A 16,548-nucleotide genomic window follows, 5' to 3' on the forward strand; every position below is an offset into this window, starting at 1 on the left:
TCCATGCGCGGGGCAATAGCTGTGGTTCAGGAACGCGCCCGTGAAGGCGACGGAATAGTGCAAGGCTGTTGCTCTGATACGATAATTTGCGTATGCATGCTGCATGCTAACATCATGTCGCGCATTCCACTATAGCGAGAGTAGTGCTCACCAGAGGCATATGTTGACTGGCTTGCACGCGCCAAACATGTAGCGTTGCGCTCATGCTTCCATAGTCTCCAGGCCTGAACGCCATCGAGAACAACACAGTGTCTTCTTGGTATGGTTGCCGTTGATGTAGTCTGTTCTGACCCATGTTATTACAATGAGCAAGTTTCGCGCCACAGTGCAGTCAGTGCTGAAACAACGGACGGCGCTGAAGCGCGTCTGGTCTCAGCGAAACCCGAGCTGTGCGTCCTTTGGATGGGAATGTCAGCAGTCGCCGCAATCTATAGTAATCTACGGTAAGTAGCGGATTGCAACACAGTCACGAAACTTGCGCAATCCGTCTTTGTCCAAGCCGTGTGCTAGTCCGTGTATATAATCCGCGTCGCCGCAACGCCTTCATAGCTCCACATCACCAACATCCCACCGTTACCGCCTCCCCACATCCGTAGTCCTACAGCTTGCACTCGTACCCTACGCCTCCAAATCCGCACACACCACACCAAACCACATAATGTCCGAACACAACTACAAGTTCAACATCGCCATGAGCTGCGGCGGGTGCTCCGGCGCCGTTGAGCGCGTGCTCAAGAAGCTCGATGGTGAGTGCTCTGTGGCACATTTGGCGACAGAACGTGGCAACTAACCAGCGCAGGCGTCAAGTCGTACAACGTGTCCCTCGAAACCCAGACCGCCGACATTGTCACCGAAGAATCGCTCTCCTACGAGACCGTACTCGAGAAGATCAAGAAGACCGGCAAGACCGTTAAGTCGGGTGAGGCCGATGGCACTCCTAGGGACATCTAAACCCTGCAAATCAGCCCGAGCGATCTCTTTACGGCGTATTGTTGTTTTGGCAGCGACCAATGGATACCATCTTTCGTAGCAACTGAGTCTCTTGCTGTGCTACAACCCATATAACAATGGTGTTGGGCACCGCAAATCAAAGAATGTTTTCACTCATCGCGCGTGAAGATGCTGCATCGTGAAGACAGACGCACGCCTTTCATATAGCCTGTAATTGCAGGTGCGACAGAAAATCCAGCAGACATGCATGCGCACTCTCAGTCATATTGCGGAATCATGAAACCTGTAAATCAAGACGGCTGCAGCTGCCGCAACTGTCCACGTGCTGCCTTTTGCTTTTGTGGTCGCGGACACTCGGCATTCAGCCTTGACAGCGCCTGTCCGTTCCGTCTTCCGGCGTATTCTCGCTCGGAACCTCGATTGAGACAGCCATTGTCAGTTGACTCGCTTTACGGGATGCCCGCTGCTATCTTTGTTGCAACAATTTCCCGCTGATGTAACTTCTGAGGCAGATGACCGTCAAACTTCTCGTGCCTGAGGCGTCATGGCCGTCCCCACCCTCTTCGCTACCTCACACTTCCGGCTTGTCCCTCTGGTACCAAGCAAATAACGGGCTCAGCCACCGTCTAATCAGATTCGACTCATTCCAAACAGCAAGTGCTTACCTGCGCTCGGGGCTCCCGTCCCTCGCGCCGCACCCCCGAGCGATGACCCTCAGTTGCTCCAACCAGATGGGTTCGAATTGTGCTGCCTGGGCGTTTTGACCACCTGTCCTGAGGCGCTACATCAGGCAGTCAACATTCGCAGTGTTGACTTCACCACTCTGCAGTATCGTAGATTCGGACATATTTCTACGGTTCGCTTATTGAGCAGGAAATGCGAACGTTGCAGATCTTCGCCGAGATGACACATTTAGAGTTGGTTGTAGGATGCGCTTCGGAAGCTGAACCTCGCGAAAAGACGGGAGCACATCAGAACAAGCCTCCACCACGTTGAGCAATGGCCACTTCGTCTATGCAATCTCTCGTGTAGCGGGAAACTTCAGGTAAGCGCGTACAGTACTCAACGCTAGCAATGACGCGGTCGACTCTGATGGACTTCGGTCAATTGGACGGAGTGCATTGGTCCATCAATGTTTGCCCTTCATCCTTCTTTCACCAAATCATATAAAGGTTGAGCCGAAGCCGGTATGTAAGGCCCTTCTCACCATCACCCTCTCTAGGGACCGTCCCGTCATCATTTCTCTGTACACACTCCACAAAACATCCACACACTCTCATGCCGTCTCCACCACGAGGTTATACAACGTTCCCGAGTGACGAAGATCTCTTCTATTTCTGCACGACATCATCAACATCCGCAGAAGATCTCGGCATCAGCTACGCACCTCCTTCACAATCCTCGTTGCGAGTCGGAGTCATCATCCTTGGCCAAGACCAGATCCAACTCTCAGATCTTGCCGCTGTCGACCTTCTATCAACATTGGGCAGGAATCGGATCAGCAGGTTGCAGACACCAGCGAGTACGCTCGATGAAGCTGTCGATGAAGTGGACATTCGATATGTCAGTGTGACCGGAGAAGGGTCGTTTCCAGTCACCTCTGGCGCTCGAATGCCAGTGACGGTGAGCTAGTTTCGGATTGCTCCAAGCAAACACGACCACAGCAATGCCCCACAAACCACTCCTTTGGTCAAGAAGCACCACTTCCTGGTCTTGCCGGATTCGCCTGTACCTGACCGTTCTGGTCATCTTAGAGTCTCTGGCAGGGAGATAAAGGTTAACACATACCCTACCCTACCGTCCTCCGCAAGCAAGAGTTCAAAAGCGCAATTGCTGACTGTATCAGAACTCATTTGCAAACGCACCGCAGTTCGATGTGCTCATCTTGCCCGGATCGTTCTCCACACGGGAGCTATCGGATGCAGCAACATCCTTCCTCGCTTTACAGTGCTCAAGCCCCGATCTCCATGCCATCTTCAGCGTTTCATCTGGTATCTTGCACCTGGCTCAAACTGGTTTACTGTGGGAGCGACGAGCATCTGCACCACGCTGTTTGATCCCCGCTCTGCAGCAGCGCTATCCAGACACGTTATGGCAAACCAAGGCCTGGAACCGACATGAGAAGATCTGGACTAGCTCGAATGCGGTCTCCGCCCTCGATATGATCGCCGCTTGGATGCGCGAGTTCTTCTGGGACCGCCACGAGGCGGTCGAGTGTGCTTTAGCCGCCGCTGGAATTGGATCGCTGGACAATTTCGATTATTGACGACTTTTTGATTTCGCATTTCTGGCGTTATGGACTTTCCCAACTCTTGCAGGCTCTTCCACCCCTCTCTAGTGCAGAAGAAGGGCACATACAGAGGTTTTTATTATTGTATTATATGGCTGTAATATTGTGTTGTACGAGTTTCGAGGGCGAAGTGCTCAGATCGACAGATAGCGATCAGGGAGTTGAGCGCCATCACCGCGCTCCTCCAGCACAATACACGTATTTTGGTCCAACATCATTGCCATCATTCAACTGTGTTGAGTCTCTTGCTGATTCGACTGATTTTCGACAAGCGCAGATCCTTTCTTAGCTCATCAGCAGGCTCTGAGATTCCTAGAAATGCGAAACCCTGTTGTCGATTCGCTACTATCAGGTCGAGAATCTCTACCACATACCAACATCGACATGTGTACGATCATCTTAGCAATCGCGCTCGTTTGTTTCTCTTCTACGTGCGTCGACTCCAGTAAATCTGGGCTACCAAGGATACTGACCGCAATTGCCTCCAAAAGCTTGATACAATCCGTGCACGAGTCGCAGAGACGGTTGAGCTGCCCAGGTTCAAGAGGTGGATTTGAACGCGGTCTAATGGTTGTATTGTTGACATGTTCGTTTGCAGGAAAAGTGACAGCGTAACGTTGCGTTGCCGAACGCGTGTACCCATTTGCCTGTCCACCTCATCAGCAAGCTTCCATCTGATCTTCTACCTTTCCTTCCATCTTCCTTCCACGCTCCAGCTTCTTGCCCAATTCTGTACGAAACATCCTGTAACATGCGTCAACATCAAACCTCGACGCGGAGAAAGCTTGCGCTGGGGTGTGTCTTATCAGCTCACTCTCCACTAGTCCACCGAGATCGCTTACCACTGTATTAGGCCTGCTCTTCGTGGGAAAACCGTCGTTGTCATAGTTGGACCTGAACAAAAACGATATTGTCTGCATCAAGATGCTCTGGCTCATTCCTCAGATTTCTTCCGCAACGCCTTCAGCGGCCCGTGGAAGGAAGCCGAGGATGGTGTGTTAGCTTTGGCTGACGTTGAGGTCGAGACTTGTAAGTAATTGACTATATCGACTGTCAAGCTACTTGGTTGATTCGAATGCGATTGGTGTAATGCTTGGACGCAACGCTAACACAAGACTTAGTCGATCTGTTTGCACACTGGATCTACGCAGGTACGCTACCTAAGCTCACTGTTAGCATGTTGGAGGGTACCGAACCCGAGGGTGTTCCGAGGAACGTCTTCACAATCGTTCTTGGATACGTCAAAGCCATCGTCTTCGGGGACAAGTATCTCGCCCGTGCCTTCGGTTGCGCAGTACAAGAGGTTCTTCAGTTCTCCTGGACACCAGAATGGACCGAAGTCGTTCGCTACGCCTACGCTAACCTGCCCCCACGCCACCCTTTTCTGCAGCAGCTAGCAGACGAGTACCGCATGGAGTGGTGTATCGTGGAGAAGAATCGCAATCGGCAATGCATCTCGCATCGAGTTCAGTCCGCCCGTGACATGCTCAGCATCAGTGTGCAGCGCTCATTACCAACCGAATTTCTTCTGCGTGTCAACATGGGCATCCTCCAGGTTGGTTTGGATAAAGGAAAGACTGCTCTCCGGCGCAGTACCCATTGCTACTCTGAACACGACTCGGACGAGGACAAGAGGGCCTGCGGGAAACCCCACGTAGGGTTCAGCGAGGAGACGGGTTATGGGTTCTACGAATGATGGCCAAGCCGGCGGCGAAAAGGGCAAGGGCAACCTGGGCAGTGGTGAACAGGTGTCTAGGTGACGACCGTGCTGCGTAGCAGGGCTTCTCGATCAATGGCAAACGAATTGTATCATGGATGCAAGTCCTTCATCAAGTCCTCCACAGAATGCCACACAATGAATTTTCTCAAAGCATGTCGACTCTCAGAGCCATCATGCTATTAGTTGGCATTCAAAAAACATTGGTATCCAGCTTGCTCTTCATCGGGCCTAACTCCTCACATCGCTCCATGCCACCCCATCTCCTCACGCAATCCTCATCGCAAGACCCCTCCAAAGCCCACCGGGAATTTTCAACATTCCCCTATGCATTAGATACCTCCGTCACCCCCCCGGCCTCTCCTCTCCCCCCTCACCACCCCTCAAGCTCCTCCCCCACCGTCCTCAACCCCCCCGGCAGCACAGGCACCCCACTCCTGAGCCCCCTTACCACCGCGTCCCTAGCCACCAGCTCCTCAACATCCTCCTGCGTATCTACCCGGCTCCGCACGCGCGCATACGCCACGCGACTCGGCCCGTCAACGACATCCGCGAACGTCTTGCGCCGCGCCGCAGACCACGAGGACAGCAGCAGCGACGCGTCGGTGGCGCTGCCGCGCAGGATATGCGAGAGGATCGGCGCGAGGGCGTCGGCGTCGGCGATGCCTGACGCGAGACCGAGACCCGCATACGGGTTTGTTACTGTGGGAGTCAGCAGCGGCGAGGGCGGCGCGGGATGGGACGAGGGCAGGCGACGTACGATGCGCAGCGTCGCCGACGAGCAGCACGCGGCCCTGGACAAACGAGGTCGCGCAGCGCTGCTGCGCCCTGTACGGCGCGATTCTGACGACTTCGAAGGCGTCCGCGCCGTGTGCGTCTGCGCCGCGGTTCGGCAGCATGGCGCGCAGTTTCTCGTGCGCGGTGGCGGCGATGTCGGCTTCGGAGACCGAGGCGGGCACGCCGTAGCTGACGCGCCACAGGCCGGTGTTGTCGATGCGGCCGATGAGGCCGTAGTGCTCGGGGTCGACGATGAAGTTTGCGTCGGCGAAGCCGTGGGCTGTGAAGGGGAAGCGCAGATCGGTTGCGACCAGCTGGCGGTCGAGGGTTTCGCCTTGCAGCTCGATGCCGGCGGACTTGCGGACGCGCGAGTGGGCGCCGTCGGCGCCGACAAGATAGACGGCGGAGATGGAGTCTGTTTGCCCTGTGGAGCTGCTAGTTTGGACTGAGATTGAGGGGCTGGAGTCGGACTGTGTAAAGCCCTCGACACTCCAGCCCAGTCTGACCTCTGCCCTATCCTCTAGCTTCGCTAGTCGCTCCATGAGGATCTTCTGGAACTTGCCCTGCGGGAGGAGTAGCTGGCCCTTGCCTTTCATCCCCTCCCCTTCGTTGTTGAATGTCTTGCTGGCGATCACCTGACTCCCGTTCTTCACACTCGTGCGGAAGCATAGGCCGGAGCTGAGGGAGCCAGCGGCGATGAGCTCAGGGAGGAGCCCAGGAATCTGTGCGAAAAGAGGGAAGGTGGGCGGTTGGTGAGCCATTGCGCGGGTTGAACTTGGATCTGGGTGCTGTGGCTCGACGACGATGACGCGATTTGGTATGGGCGATTGGGCGAGAAGAAGAGCAAGGAAGAGGCCGACGCAGCCGCCCCCAGATATGACGATTGGGAGCTGTTCATAGCTTGGTGCTGCGATAGCCATGGTGTGTGGAACTGGCAATGATCTCGATTCTGGCTTCGTGTGGGCGGCGAGATGTTGTTGCTGGGTAGTGATCTTATAGCCTGTTAGCATTAAATATAACTACCGAGATATCGGGTCCTCGAAGCGTTCGTGCTGTCATATTACAGGAATGTCGGAGTCGGACGTGGGGAACCGAATTAGCGTTGCCATAAGAATTCAGCCTCAACTGTAGGATTAGCGTGATATCACGGTAACACAGAGACCATGCAAAAAGTATATAGGCGTGAGAAAATTGTTCATTCCCCTGTGGGGTTCTTCTTGGTATCAAACTTCTGGGTGCATTAGCGAAATGTGTTCGCATCTTAGAGAGGTCACTTACTCGGTCGCCTCCTCGATCGCCATTGTGCCCTCAGGCCGGGATCGTCACGGTCATGTTGGTGGGGACGGGGCTGTATCGATGTCAGTATTTGATATACAAATTTGCTGCGTCTGTGTCTAGAGCTCGGTCAAGGTGACGCGAAGAGCTTCGGGTTGATGCAGCGCCTTGCAAGCTCAGACAGCATGCAGCCTGGGATCCCTCTGAGGCTGCTCCTCCTGATCTGAATGCCAACAAGGCATGGTGTAGGGTACGACTTACTGGCCAGCGAGGCTGCGCCTCACGAGCAGTGCGCTGGGCACTCGCCCGGTCTGCACCGGCAGGAAAGCAATGGCGGGCAGGGCGGCGGGACGCGGGCCAGGACGCGGGCCGGCATGAGGGCGCGGCGGCGGCAGAGGGGTGGTCGGCGAGGAGGGCGAGGAGCCCAGGCAGCAGAGACTGCGGAGGAAAGAGAGCATGATGGTTGTGGTGATGGTGGCTGTGATGGTTGTAGGTGCTGTGTGTGTTGTGGGAGAGCGGAAGGGGAGCGAGTTGAGCGCGAGCGGGCAGCAAAGGGCAGCAAAAACAACAACAAGCAGATTCACCGCCGGAACCTGGCATCAACTACATTCATGCTATCAGTCGTGCCATGCTGCACATTTGCTTCAAGCAGCTGCAGCATGCAAAGACCAAAGAACCCATTTCTCTGTGGTTGCAGCGCCTTGAGCCTGGCGCGAGGCTGAGCTTGTAGAAGCGCAAAAAGACGCAAAAAAAGAAGACATTCAATAGTAGGTGGTTCTCGTTCAAACCTGGAGTGTGCAGATGTAACTTACTTTTGCGAGATACCCAAAACCCCCAACATCCGCGACAGCTATCGGTTAGTTCACCTCTGAGGGCCAAACTCACCGTTAGACTTACCTGACTTACCTGCTACCGACAGAGGGTCATCACCGCCCGAGCCCCGATAGTGCCCTGTAAGTGCTGTTAGTAAGAATCGAACCAGGGAGCGCGGAGGAGAGATCGGTTTGAAGCGATCACCACCACACCACTGAGATGTCTTGCTTGTCTTGATGGAAATAGATAGCTTTTTGGACTTAATATAACCGTAGTCCAGCTCTTCCCTTCCTGATAGAAAACTTTCGGTGCGAAGGCTGTACGCGCGAAAGGAACAGCCGTCGCTCGTTGTTGTGGGTGAAGTAGGTGAAAGGCACAACCCTTGGTGTGACCGACGCGAAGACTGATCCGACAAGGCACCAGCAACTCCTGGGGTATCGATGACAATGTTGGACTTCGTTACCGTGAACTTGTTTGGCTCGACTGAACGACTTATAACGATTCAACTCCAGAGCAACGCATTTGCACTCGAGTGCACCGTCCCATGGTTATCTGCCGTTGTTGCGCCGGCGTGTGGCTCTTATCAACAGCGATCCGATCCGCCGAGCCTGCTCCGATGTTTTGAGGAAACTTACTTAAGACTGGCATCAAGGAGATGACTGAGATGGAAGGAGAAAAGAAGATGAGACGGAGGAGCGAGCAGAGCCATGTGTCTGCGCTGTGAAAGGTACTTGTAACATCGATCGGTAATCAAAGCCCATATCGAAGAACGGGGTGTCTCTAGATCCGAGAGACTCTTTCCTTGATGTATTGACAATGAAATGTGAAAAAAATAAGAGGACAAGGAGAGAAATATTTCGTGTTCGACCGTGCCTCGTGATGTGATAGCCATCATGGCAGCGATATGCTCGACGACAAGGTCTGCTACTGTTAAATGAGTGACATAAACCTTTTATGTAGTAGGTTCATGTGGTAGTATGTAGTAGGCCATGTAGTGGTTGGAATGCCACTTCGATATGGGCAATGTTGTGCTCAGTGGAGTAAGGAGGCGTCGCGTCGCTGGAACCCCTGTGGAGACAGACGACGCACTGAAAAGAATGATCTACGTGTAGCAGATGAATCTGACAGAAATGTCATACTGTGTTGTCTTGTGGCTTTGATGACGACGCGTCAAAAGCTCCTTTCATCAACGCGAGGGTTGAAGTCTGAGTTTTGACGTTCAGGCCCAGAAGGATGATGATGCGTGGGGCCGAACGCCGCCCGGCAGGGGTTTGGCGCGGCGGAAGCTCACATCCTGTGGAGCTTCTCAACTTCAACACCAGTCCTGCGAGCGAGCACAATGGCACCCTCAAGAGGTCTGTATCTGCTATGGCTCTCCAGAGATTCCAATCGATGTTGCAGCTCCCTGCATCGTCATGTACCGCCTGCAACATCGCTGCGAAGGTCGACGCACACGCGCCGAGCTTATTCGTCGTTCACAGAGAACCTTTCGAACCCCTCCAACAAGCTGCAGAGCTACATCTCTCGCAGTAGCGACCCGTATCTGAACCTCAGCATCGAAGACCACATCCTGCGCAAGTCGCCGCCGGACAGCACGATCCTCTTCCTGTATGTGAACAGGCCGTGCGTAGTGATTGGGCGCAACCAGAACCCATGGAGTGAGGTCAACCTAGGCATCCTCAACGCTGCATCTGGCACAAAGGATCTACTAGATACGGAGCCTCCCGGAATAGGCGCCATTGATCTTGTGCGACGGCGTTCAGGTGGTGGTGCTGTCTTCCACGACGAAGGAAATCTCAATTGGAGCATCATCTGCCCACGAACTGAGTTCACTAGAGACAAACATGCTGAGATGGTTGTGCGTGCGCTGCGACAGCAGGGTATTGCACGAGCCAGGGTCAATGAACGACACGACATCGTCCTTGATCAAGGGCATGAGAAGCGCCCATCCGACCCGGACGACACGCATCGCACGCCGTATACAGTCGATGGTAGCATACCGAAGCCGCTGAAAGTTTCTGGGTCGGCATACAAGCTCACACGGCAAAGAGCCTTGCACCACGCGACAACGCTTCTCGAGTCACCGAACTTGCACATCATCTCGCAGTACCTACGCTCTCCAGCAAAGCACAATATCGAGGCAAAGGGCGTTGAGAGCGTCAGCTCACCCGTTTCAAATATTGGCTTAGATCTGAAAGCCTATCAAAAGCGCCTGCAGGATGTCTTCGCGGCCATGTATGCCAACGTCGGCAAGATTGACGTTGCCACGACCGTCGGCGACGAGTATCTGAACATTCCTGACGTCAAAAAGGGTTACGATGAGCTTCGTGTGAGTTTCTCGAATTGCATCGTGTAAGACAATTGCTGACAGATGCAGACACAAGACTGGATGTGGGCACAAACACCGCAGTTTGATGTGAAGCTCGACTTCGTTGATGGACCCGAGATCACCATGAATGTGCATCACGGCGTCATAAAGAGCCTCGATGTCGAAGCTGGCTTCTCGGACGAGACACATGAAGATATTCGCTTGGCACTTATTGGCACAAAGCTGCAGGATGTGAGCGACTGGACGACGCTGCTACAAGCCTGCGTCGAGCCTTTCAATGAGCGATGCATAGCGGTTGCACAGCGGCTGGAAGAGCTCTTGCCTGTTCCCGAGTTTCCAAGAAGCTGAAGAGTATTGATGAAGTTATGGTCGACACAATGAACGCTCTAGTTCGGCCCTGGAGGCGTAGTGCACAGCACTGAATCGGTTGATGAAGAGATGGCCTGAAGTACTGTTGAGCAACTGCGCAACATGCGCCGCCTACTCGAACGACCCTTGCTAATGCTCAAGCAAAGGCCAAAGATCGTTGCTGATTGGACTGCACACATGATTTGTTGGATCGAGTTCCGCCTGCCTCCGGTCACAATGCGCTGTCACCACAACTCGGTCTGATATTCCAGCCAGTGGATCCTTGAGTGGCTGATTGACTTTATCCCGGTAGCCCTTGTGAAGCTCATCGCCAGCGGCGATCGAGAGCTGCCAATCCTAGCCATCATGTGCCAAGGATTCTCTTACAGCTGCTCTTTGTTCGACTCTTTTTGATATTAGTGGTCTTTGTCGAGGCATCAATATCCATGTCTTCTTTGTCTTGTCTTCTTCATGCTTCTTTCAAGTCATTCCTATCCCTTGGTTTGGACCGGCCATCCCCAAGACGTCGAATCCCGAGTTTTTCTTTGTCAGCAACAGGCATTGTCAGATGATGTAAGCTGCCAGAGGACTGCCGACATTGTACTGCTGTTTCTTCTTCTGGGAGCAGCTGGTCGACGTCGTTTCGTTCGCATTGCCTGACGAAGAGCGGCTTCCGCGCATACGGTGATCATTCCAACGGCCGATGCCCGACTCGAGGGCAGGTGTGTCTTCGAGGAAAGCTCGAACAAGGTATAGCATGGCCGTTTCCGGTCATCTCTCTACGAGCTGTGGCACCCTCATCATGTCGCCGACTGATCAGACCATGTCAACTGGTGTTCGCCTCGCCGCATGGTGCGGTGCGAAGGCACCATTCCCTCCCGAAGCGAGCGTCGAACCTCTTGATTCATGTTCACGGGGTTGACGTGTTCGGTAAAGTATCTCGTTTTCATTCTCGACAAAGCCGCGGCGGCCGCGCAGGTTCCCATCTTGGCTTGCGTGCATAGGGGAGGCTTCCGACGTCGTCAGCTTATCACATCTGCGAATGCCGCGCTGATCAAAGGCGCGATGCCTTGATGGCGTGATGCAATGCGAAGGTTGTTTCTTGCGAGGTGTTCTCGTGCGCCATGCGGATCATGCCGAAAAAGGCAGGTAGGGTGGGTGAGGCTGGAAAGAGCGCGCGTATATGTGCCAAGCTCAAGGCCGACATCAAGTAAACCCGTCTTTGCGTTCGGGTATCTGCAACTTATCTGCATGTCTGCTGGTAAGTTGGTGGACCTGTTCCCCTCAATCACCTTGCGTGGTCACAGTGCTGAGGCAACGCCGCCTCGCACAAAGTCTCTGAGGAAGGCCCGCCCTCTGATCGCATTCAGCGCCCATTGACACAGAAGTAAGACGACGTAGCCTGCTGAAGCTCGTCACGGGCAGACGCTGATCTGAAGATGTTGGCGTTAGTGGGGTGATGAAGGCAAGGCGGCTCGGAAGCACGAATGCAAGGCGGCCAGCGAGGCGAAAAGAGAGTGATGAAGGAGATGGTGTGCTGGAGACTTCGTCAAAGAAGCGGGACTGTGGTACAATTTCAGGCGCGATTTTGAAATTTACGGTGGTGAAGTGGTGATGGTTCGGAGTGGCAGGGGAAGCAGCCGTGCAGCTGCACAACACCAAGACGCCCCACTCAGCAAGACTTGGAAGTGGAGGAGGGGGATCATGGACCACAAGTGCACCCTGAAAGCAACGTTCCAGGCAGTCCGGCGATTGCATTTGATGTAAGCCTGCTGGCAATGGACTACTCGGAGCAATTCACATGAGCATGGGCCAGCTATTGAAAGTGCAGCGCTGCTCACATCGGCTTCACAGAGAGCGTCTCCAGACGACCGACTTCGACCCCGCCTCCCTGCAAGTCTGCACCAGCTCCCATGCTGCCCGGAAGTGTCATTGAGCTCCAGGTACCGCGCAACCTTTCAGTCCCGCTGATGGCCATGGCTTTGGAGATGTTTACTCATACTCTCTTGCTTCCCGCAACGGCTCATTGTAGAACCACACTCTCCAAAATCGTCGCATGCTCCACCCTACGCCGAGCCCGTTGCCTTCAACCGCGCCGCGCCTCCGCGACTTCCGTCACAAGCTTGTGCATCAGTCCCTCCTCTAGCAGCTATTCGCTAAAGGCGAGACTCCTGTCTCGTCATAGCATCCTCTACTGCCAGAGCCTGTTCGCACAGGACGCTAGCTGCGACTGTCGCCTTGATTACCTCACTCCTTGCGGCTCTGGCTCAGCAACGACATGTGGCAGCAGCATGTTGAGTCCTTTCAGGAGACTTACAAGCTCAAGCGCGCTCAGCATGAAAGGAGAGACCAGTACGGGCCCAGGCCCCTCGACGGATCTAGAACCCTAGATGACAAGAAGCAGGAAGTGTAGCCAGCAATTGGGAATGAGAAATGCAGCGCTGGATCGATCGTGGGGTAGCTGCCAGTCCCGCGCTTCGCGATATCATTGACTGAGCCTATCGATTCGGAGAAGGGATAAGCAACAAGCGCCGAGATGTTGAACTAGGAGACAGAGTTGTTGAACGGGCACAAGAGAATGAACATTGTTGAGTTGGCTTTTTCGTTGATTCGGGCCAAGTCCTGAAGCTATCCCTAATGAGAATCCGGTGTAGGCAGCATGTGAGGTATCTGCGGCACGATTAATGTGTTGAAGCCGGCAATTGGGCGAATGAGATGTGAAGAGAGGTATCCACAATATCCGCGTCCTTGGCTCAGGCCCTCGGTGCATTTGGCATTGACGGCCGTTCATCAAAGGGATGAATGGTTATAGGCTTTGTCCCCACGTCGGGGTGCTCCGCACTTCGAGGCTCTGGTGAACAGTGATCGAGTGCAGGGTCGCAGACAAAGGGTACCCGGTTGAAGGGTACATCGATAATCTTGTGTTCCCTCGCCAACCTTTGGGCACATTCGGGCACATTCGCTCACAACAATACCATGTGGGCACATGTGTAGAGCGGAGAGTAGAAAAGCCAAGCACTGCATTCCTACATGCTCGATGACGACAGTTGGGGTGGCGAACGCGACGCGGCTGCCTGTCCGGCCTCCTCCCTGAACATCACCCGCCCGCGTCTGTTTACTCGCCCCGGCAGGCAAACGAACGCATGCACGATATGTGCAGCCGCACAAAACACACTGCGCCTCTGTGCGGTCCTTCAGTGACCAACCACCGTCATCGTTGGGGCTCCGTGCGGTGACGTTTGAAACGAAACACGCCCGCTGTCAGAGTCGCGCCTCGCGGTCGCGTTTCAGGTGAACATCTTGCGACTAACCCCTTTTGGGAAGCATCTTGCTGCCTCAGTCACTCCAGCACGGGGCTATTAAGATCGGTCACCATGAGGCAAGGAGTGATCACTTCGTCTAATTCCAGCGGTGACTGTATGTGTGTGTTTCCTTGGGTCGATATTTAATTCCCCGCCTCTAAGCGAAGCGTGTTGTACATGCATTCATACTACGAGCATTAATACCCCAGACTTTGGCGCAGGCTCGCCCACAGCATCAAGACAGCAAGCGTCGCAGAAATGGATATGAACATGGATGAGATTGTATTCCCCAATGCCGAGTTCATTGATGGACAACAACGTTCGATTACACAGCAAGATGACGGCTGGTGGTACAACACTATCACAGGTATGATGTCCTATTTCCGGAACATGTAAGATCAGACAACTAACAGTTTGACTATACAGATCAGCAACCAGCTTTCTGGCCCGTACCAACCGTAGAGTATCTGCCACCATCACATCGGCGACATCACTCGACGTCGACGCAGTCTTCGTTCTCTTCGAACCCACAAATCGCAACCAATGTGGGCATATATCCACAATGGCAGACACGATCATCCATGGCTTCAACGAATTCGACTTGGTCAAATATATCCGAGCAATCATACAGTGGGGCTAGCCTTGGTGCTTTGATGCCGATTCAATCACCATTTGCGGCCAGTTCTACTGAGAGTCCTACATCGCCAACACCATCGGTTCCACGGAAGAAGACAGTGAAACGCCAGGTTACTCCGGAGAGAGATGTTTTTGCAACATGTGTCTCGCGGAGGCGTCGCAATCGACGAACGCAAAGAGAACCACGGTACTGGTGCACCTCCTGTGAAGAGCCCTTTGTCGAGAAGTATGACTGGAAACGTCACGAGGAAACTTTTCAGGAGCGGCGCTTTACGTTCTGGTGTAATCTTTGCAGCGCACTCTATTTTCTCGACAAGGATTTTGTGCATCATCACGAGACACGCCACAATTGCGAGACTTGCCAATTACACGGACACTTGGAAAGTGCGAAGCAGGAGCGTCAGACTCGTACTGGTTGGGGTTGTGGCTTTTGCACGCATTTCAGCACTGGTTGGCAAGAACGATGTAATCACATCGCACAGCATTTCGAGAAAGATGGCAAGACTATGATGGACTGGCGCCAAAGCAATGTCATCTATTCTCTCCTTCAGCGACCGGCTATTCAATCAGAGTGGCGTAAGATATTGCACCTCCAACCTCAGCTGAGGGGAGAGTTTGGTTGGAATCAGCACAATACTGGGCGAGTTGAAGGCTACCCGGAAAATAGAGCGGAACCTCATCTGCAGGATCTCCTTGAATACTACAGATGGGGTGATAACGCAGCTGCGCTGGCACAGCTAGCTTTCCAAAAGATCGCTTTTCCATCGAGTCCGCCGCAGGCGCCTCGCAAAGACTATAAAGACCATCACAATGCGACTCTGCAGTCGCTAATGGACGACCAGGTGTCGTGGGACCGGTTCATGAGCACGATTCCAGAGGACGATGTATCGCCCATAAGAGTTTGTAATGTCGACCTGGGTAATGCGTTCGATGGAGATGCGAAGATCTACTACTAGAGTTTTCGAAGATTCGTCGTCCCGGACGCCATCTGCGAGCTTCGGGTAAGCTCACGGCTTGCGATAACTTCATGCACCTCATAATGTATAATGGTAGGGTCTGATATACACGTATTGCATTATGCGAATTCATGGGCATTGTGACTACAAAGGCTCTTCTTCGTGCTTGGACATATGATTAAGACTTGTCGGCAAGAGATGCCACTCTTGACCTTCACCTAGAACAACGTGACGTCTCAACAGAATACGTGAAAGGCACTATGTTGATCTGACCGCACCCACTTATGTTCTAGAGCCCGAGTAATCGCGCCGATGGGGCCATCTTACACTTACGTACCGTTGCTATGACCACCTTCCCGATAGCAGATCCATGTACTCGCCACACCCAGACTACAGATCACCTGAAACACGAGCAAACAGCCAAGAGCCACATCTGGCGATGGAAGTTGAACCGAGTATTGGAAATTCCCGCCCGAGTCCTCAGTCTGGTGAACGCGGTGCACCGGGTCGCCGGCGCTGGTGAATTCACTGTGTTCTAGTCTTTCTGCAAAGGTTTAAAGATTCTGCCACCTTTAGTCGGAGACACAAGCAACACCTCATCGTAGCTCAGGGCCAAAACAACCAGTTCGTATCAACACTGGCACTCGCAACCGACACGACTCTCAGCGCCACCCTTACTTCTACGGTTTCTACGACCCAAATACATCCACGCCTTTAAAACCTTCTTTCCTTCCAAAAATGGGCTCAGGCGCAGTAATTACACTTACAACCCTCCTCGTTTCAGTCCACTAATCCGCTGCAGCCCACCAAAACATCTCAAATCATTACCATTCAGCTCGACACACGGCCCCGCACGGCAACCGCAAACAAGCAACAAGGCGTAGAAGCGACGCGTCGAGCTGAGAGACGGCAGCAGCAGGAAGAGAGGTTGGGTGCGTGGCTTGGGGAGGGGAGGAAAGAGGCGCCTTGGAATGGGTTGACTGGGGGGAGGTGATGGTTGGGGTCCGTTGTTGGAGATTACGGCGATGGTGTGGCAGTTTTGCTATAATACGATGGCAGATGGCTAAAATGGGTGGATGAAGAAGCTCCGATCTCGGATCGCTACCTTCACCTACGTTCCTCAAAGGCCAATTCACGCAGAAATACTGCGCTGA

The 16,548-nt window shown here is 53.6% G+C and overlaps 8 protein-coding genes across 8 annotated transcripts; 6 read left to right on the forward strand and 2 right to left on the reverse strand.

The window, feature by feature from the left end:
- The first annotated feature begins 553 nt into the window (after positions 1–553).
- Positions 554–1,251, forward strand: C7974DRAFT_138806 (uncharacterized protein). The gene is made up of 2 exons (XM_046135535.1): positions 554–746; positions 800–1,251. The coding sequence occupies exons 1-2, from the start codon at positions 659–661 to the stop codon at positions 949–951; spliced, it is 240 nt and encodes a 79-aa protein (XP_046000806.1). The 5' UTR covers positions 554–658; the 3' UTR covers positions 952–1,251.
- A 633-nt stretch (positions 1,252–1,884) lies between these two features.
- C7974DRAFT_138831 (class I glutamine amidotransferase-like protein) lies at positions 1,885–3,388 on the forward strand. Its single transcript, XM_046135536.1, has 3 exons — positions 1,885–1,996; positions 2,174–2,574; positions 2,798–3,388. The coding sequence occupies exons 2-3, from the start codon at positions 2,230–2,232 to the stop codon at positions 3,215–3,217; spliced, it is 765 nt and encodes a 254-aa protein (XP_046000807.1). The 5' UTR covers positions 1,885–1,996; positions 2,174–2,229; the 3' UTR covers positions 3,218–3,388.
- Positions 3,389–3,618: 230 nt separating this feature from the next.
- Positions 3,619–5,316, forward strand: C7974DRAFT_138856 (uncharacterized protein). The gene is made up of 4 exons (XM_046135537.1): positions 3,619–3,672; positions 3,733–4,036; positions 4,095–4,270; positions 4,363–5,316. The coding sequence occupies exons 2-4, from the start codon at positions 3,993–3,995 to the stop codon at positions 4,935–4,937; spliced, it is 795 nt and encodes a 264-aa protein (XP_046000808.1). The 5' UTR covers positions 3,619–3,672; positions 3,733–3,992; the 3' UTR covers positions 4,938–5,316.
- Positions 5,317–5,331: 15 nt separating this feature from the next.
- On the reverse strand, positions 5,332–6,655 carry C7974DRAFT_304102 (monooxygenase; the record flags this gene model as incomplete). Its single annotated transcript, XM_046137967.1, has 2 exons — positions 5,332–5,660; positions 5,719–6,655. 2 exons carry the CDS (start codon positions 6,653–6,655, stop codon positions 5,332–5,334), a joined length of 1,266 nt encoding a protein of 421 aa, XP_046000809.1.
- A 388-nt stretch (positions 6,656–7,043) lies between these two features.
- C7974DRAFT_410738 (uncharacterized protein) lies at positions 7,044–7,468 on the reverse strand (the record flags this gene model as incomplete). The annotated part of the gene is made up of 2 exons (XM_046143491.1): positions 7,044–7,083; positions 7,272–7,468. The coding sequence occupies 2 exons, from the start codon at positions 7,466–7,468 to the stop codon at positions 7,044–7,046; spliced, it is 237 nt and encodes a 78-aa protein (XP_046000810.1).
- A 1,665-nt stretch (positions 7,469–9,133) lies between these two features.
- On the forward strand, positions 9,134–10,852 carry C7974DRAFT_138898 (uncharacterized protein). Its single transcript, XM_046135540.1, has 2 exons — positions 9,134–10,152; positions 10,201–10,852. Exons 1-2 carry the CDS (start codon positions 9,163–9,165, stop codon positions 10,498–10,500), a joined length of 1,290 nt encoding a protein of 429 aa, XP_046000811.1. The 5' UTR covers positions 9,134–9,162; the 3' UTR covers positions 10,501–10,852.
- Positions 10,853–12,147: 1,295 nt separating this feature from the next.
- On the forward strand, positions 12,148–12,938 carry C7974DRAFT_138889 (uncharacterized protein). The gene has a single exon (XM_046135538.1). The coding sequence runs from the start codon at positions 12,414–12,416 to the stop codon at positions 12,888–12,890; it is 477 nt and encodes a 158-aa protein (XP_046000812.1). The 5' UTR covers positions 12,148–12,413; the 3' UTR covers positions 12,891–12,938.
- Positions 12,939–13,881: 943 nt separating this feature from the next.
- C7974DRAFT_138892 (uncharacterized protein) lies at positions 13,882–15,567 on the forward strand. Its single transcript, XM_046135539.1, has 2 exons — positions 13,882–14,169; positions 14,229–15,567. The coding sequence occupies exons 1-2, from the start codon at positions 14,061–14,063 to the stop codon at positions 15,392–15,394; spliced, it is 1,275 nt and encodes a 424-aa protein (XP_046000813.1). The 5' UTR covers positions 13,882–14,060; the 3' UTR covers positions 15,395–15,567.
- The last annotated feature ends 981 nt before the right edge of the window (positions 15,568–16,548 follow it).

Source organism: Boeremia exigua (assembly GCF_020726555.1).
Source record: "Boeremia exigua strain MPI-SDFR-AT-0100 chromosome Unknown C7974scaffold_3, whole genome shotgun sequence".
In the NCBI taxonomy this organism is placed as follows: domain Eukaryota; kingdom Fungi; phylum Ascomycota; class Dothideomycetes; order Pleosporales; family Didymellaceae; genus Boeremia; species Boeremia exigua.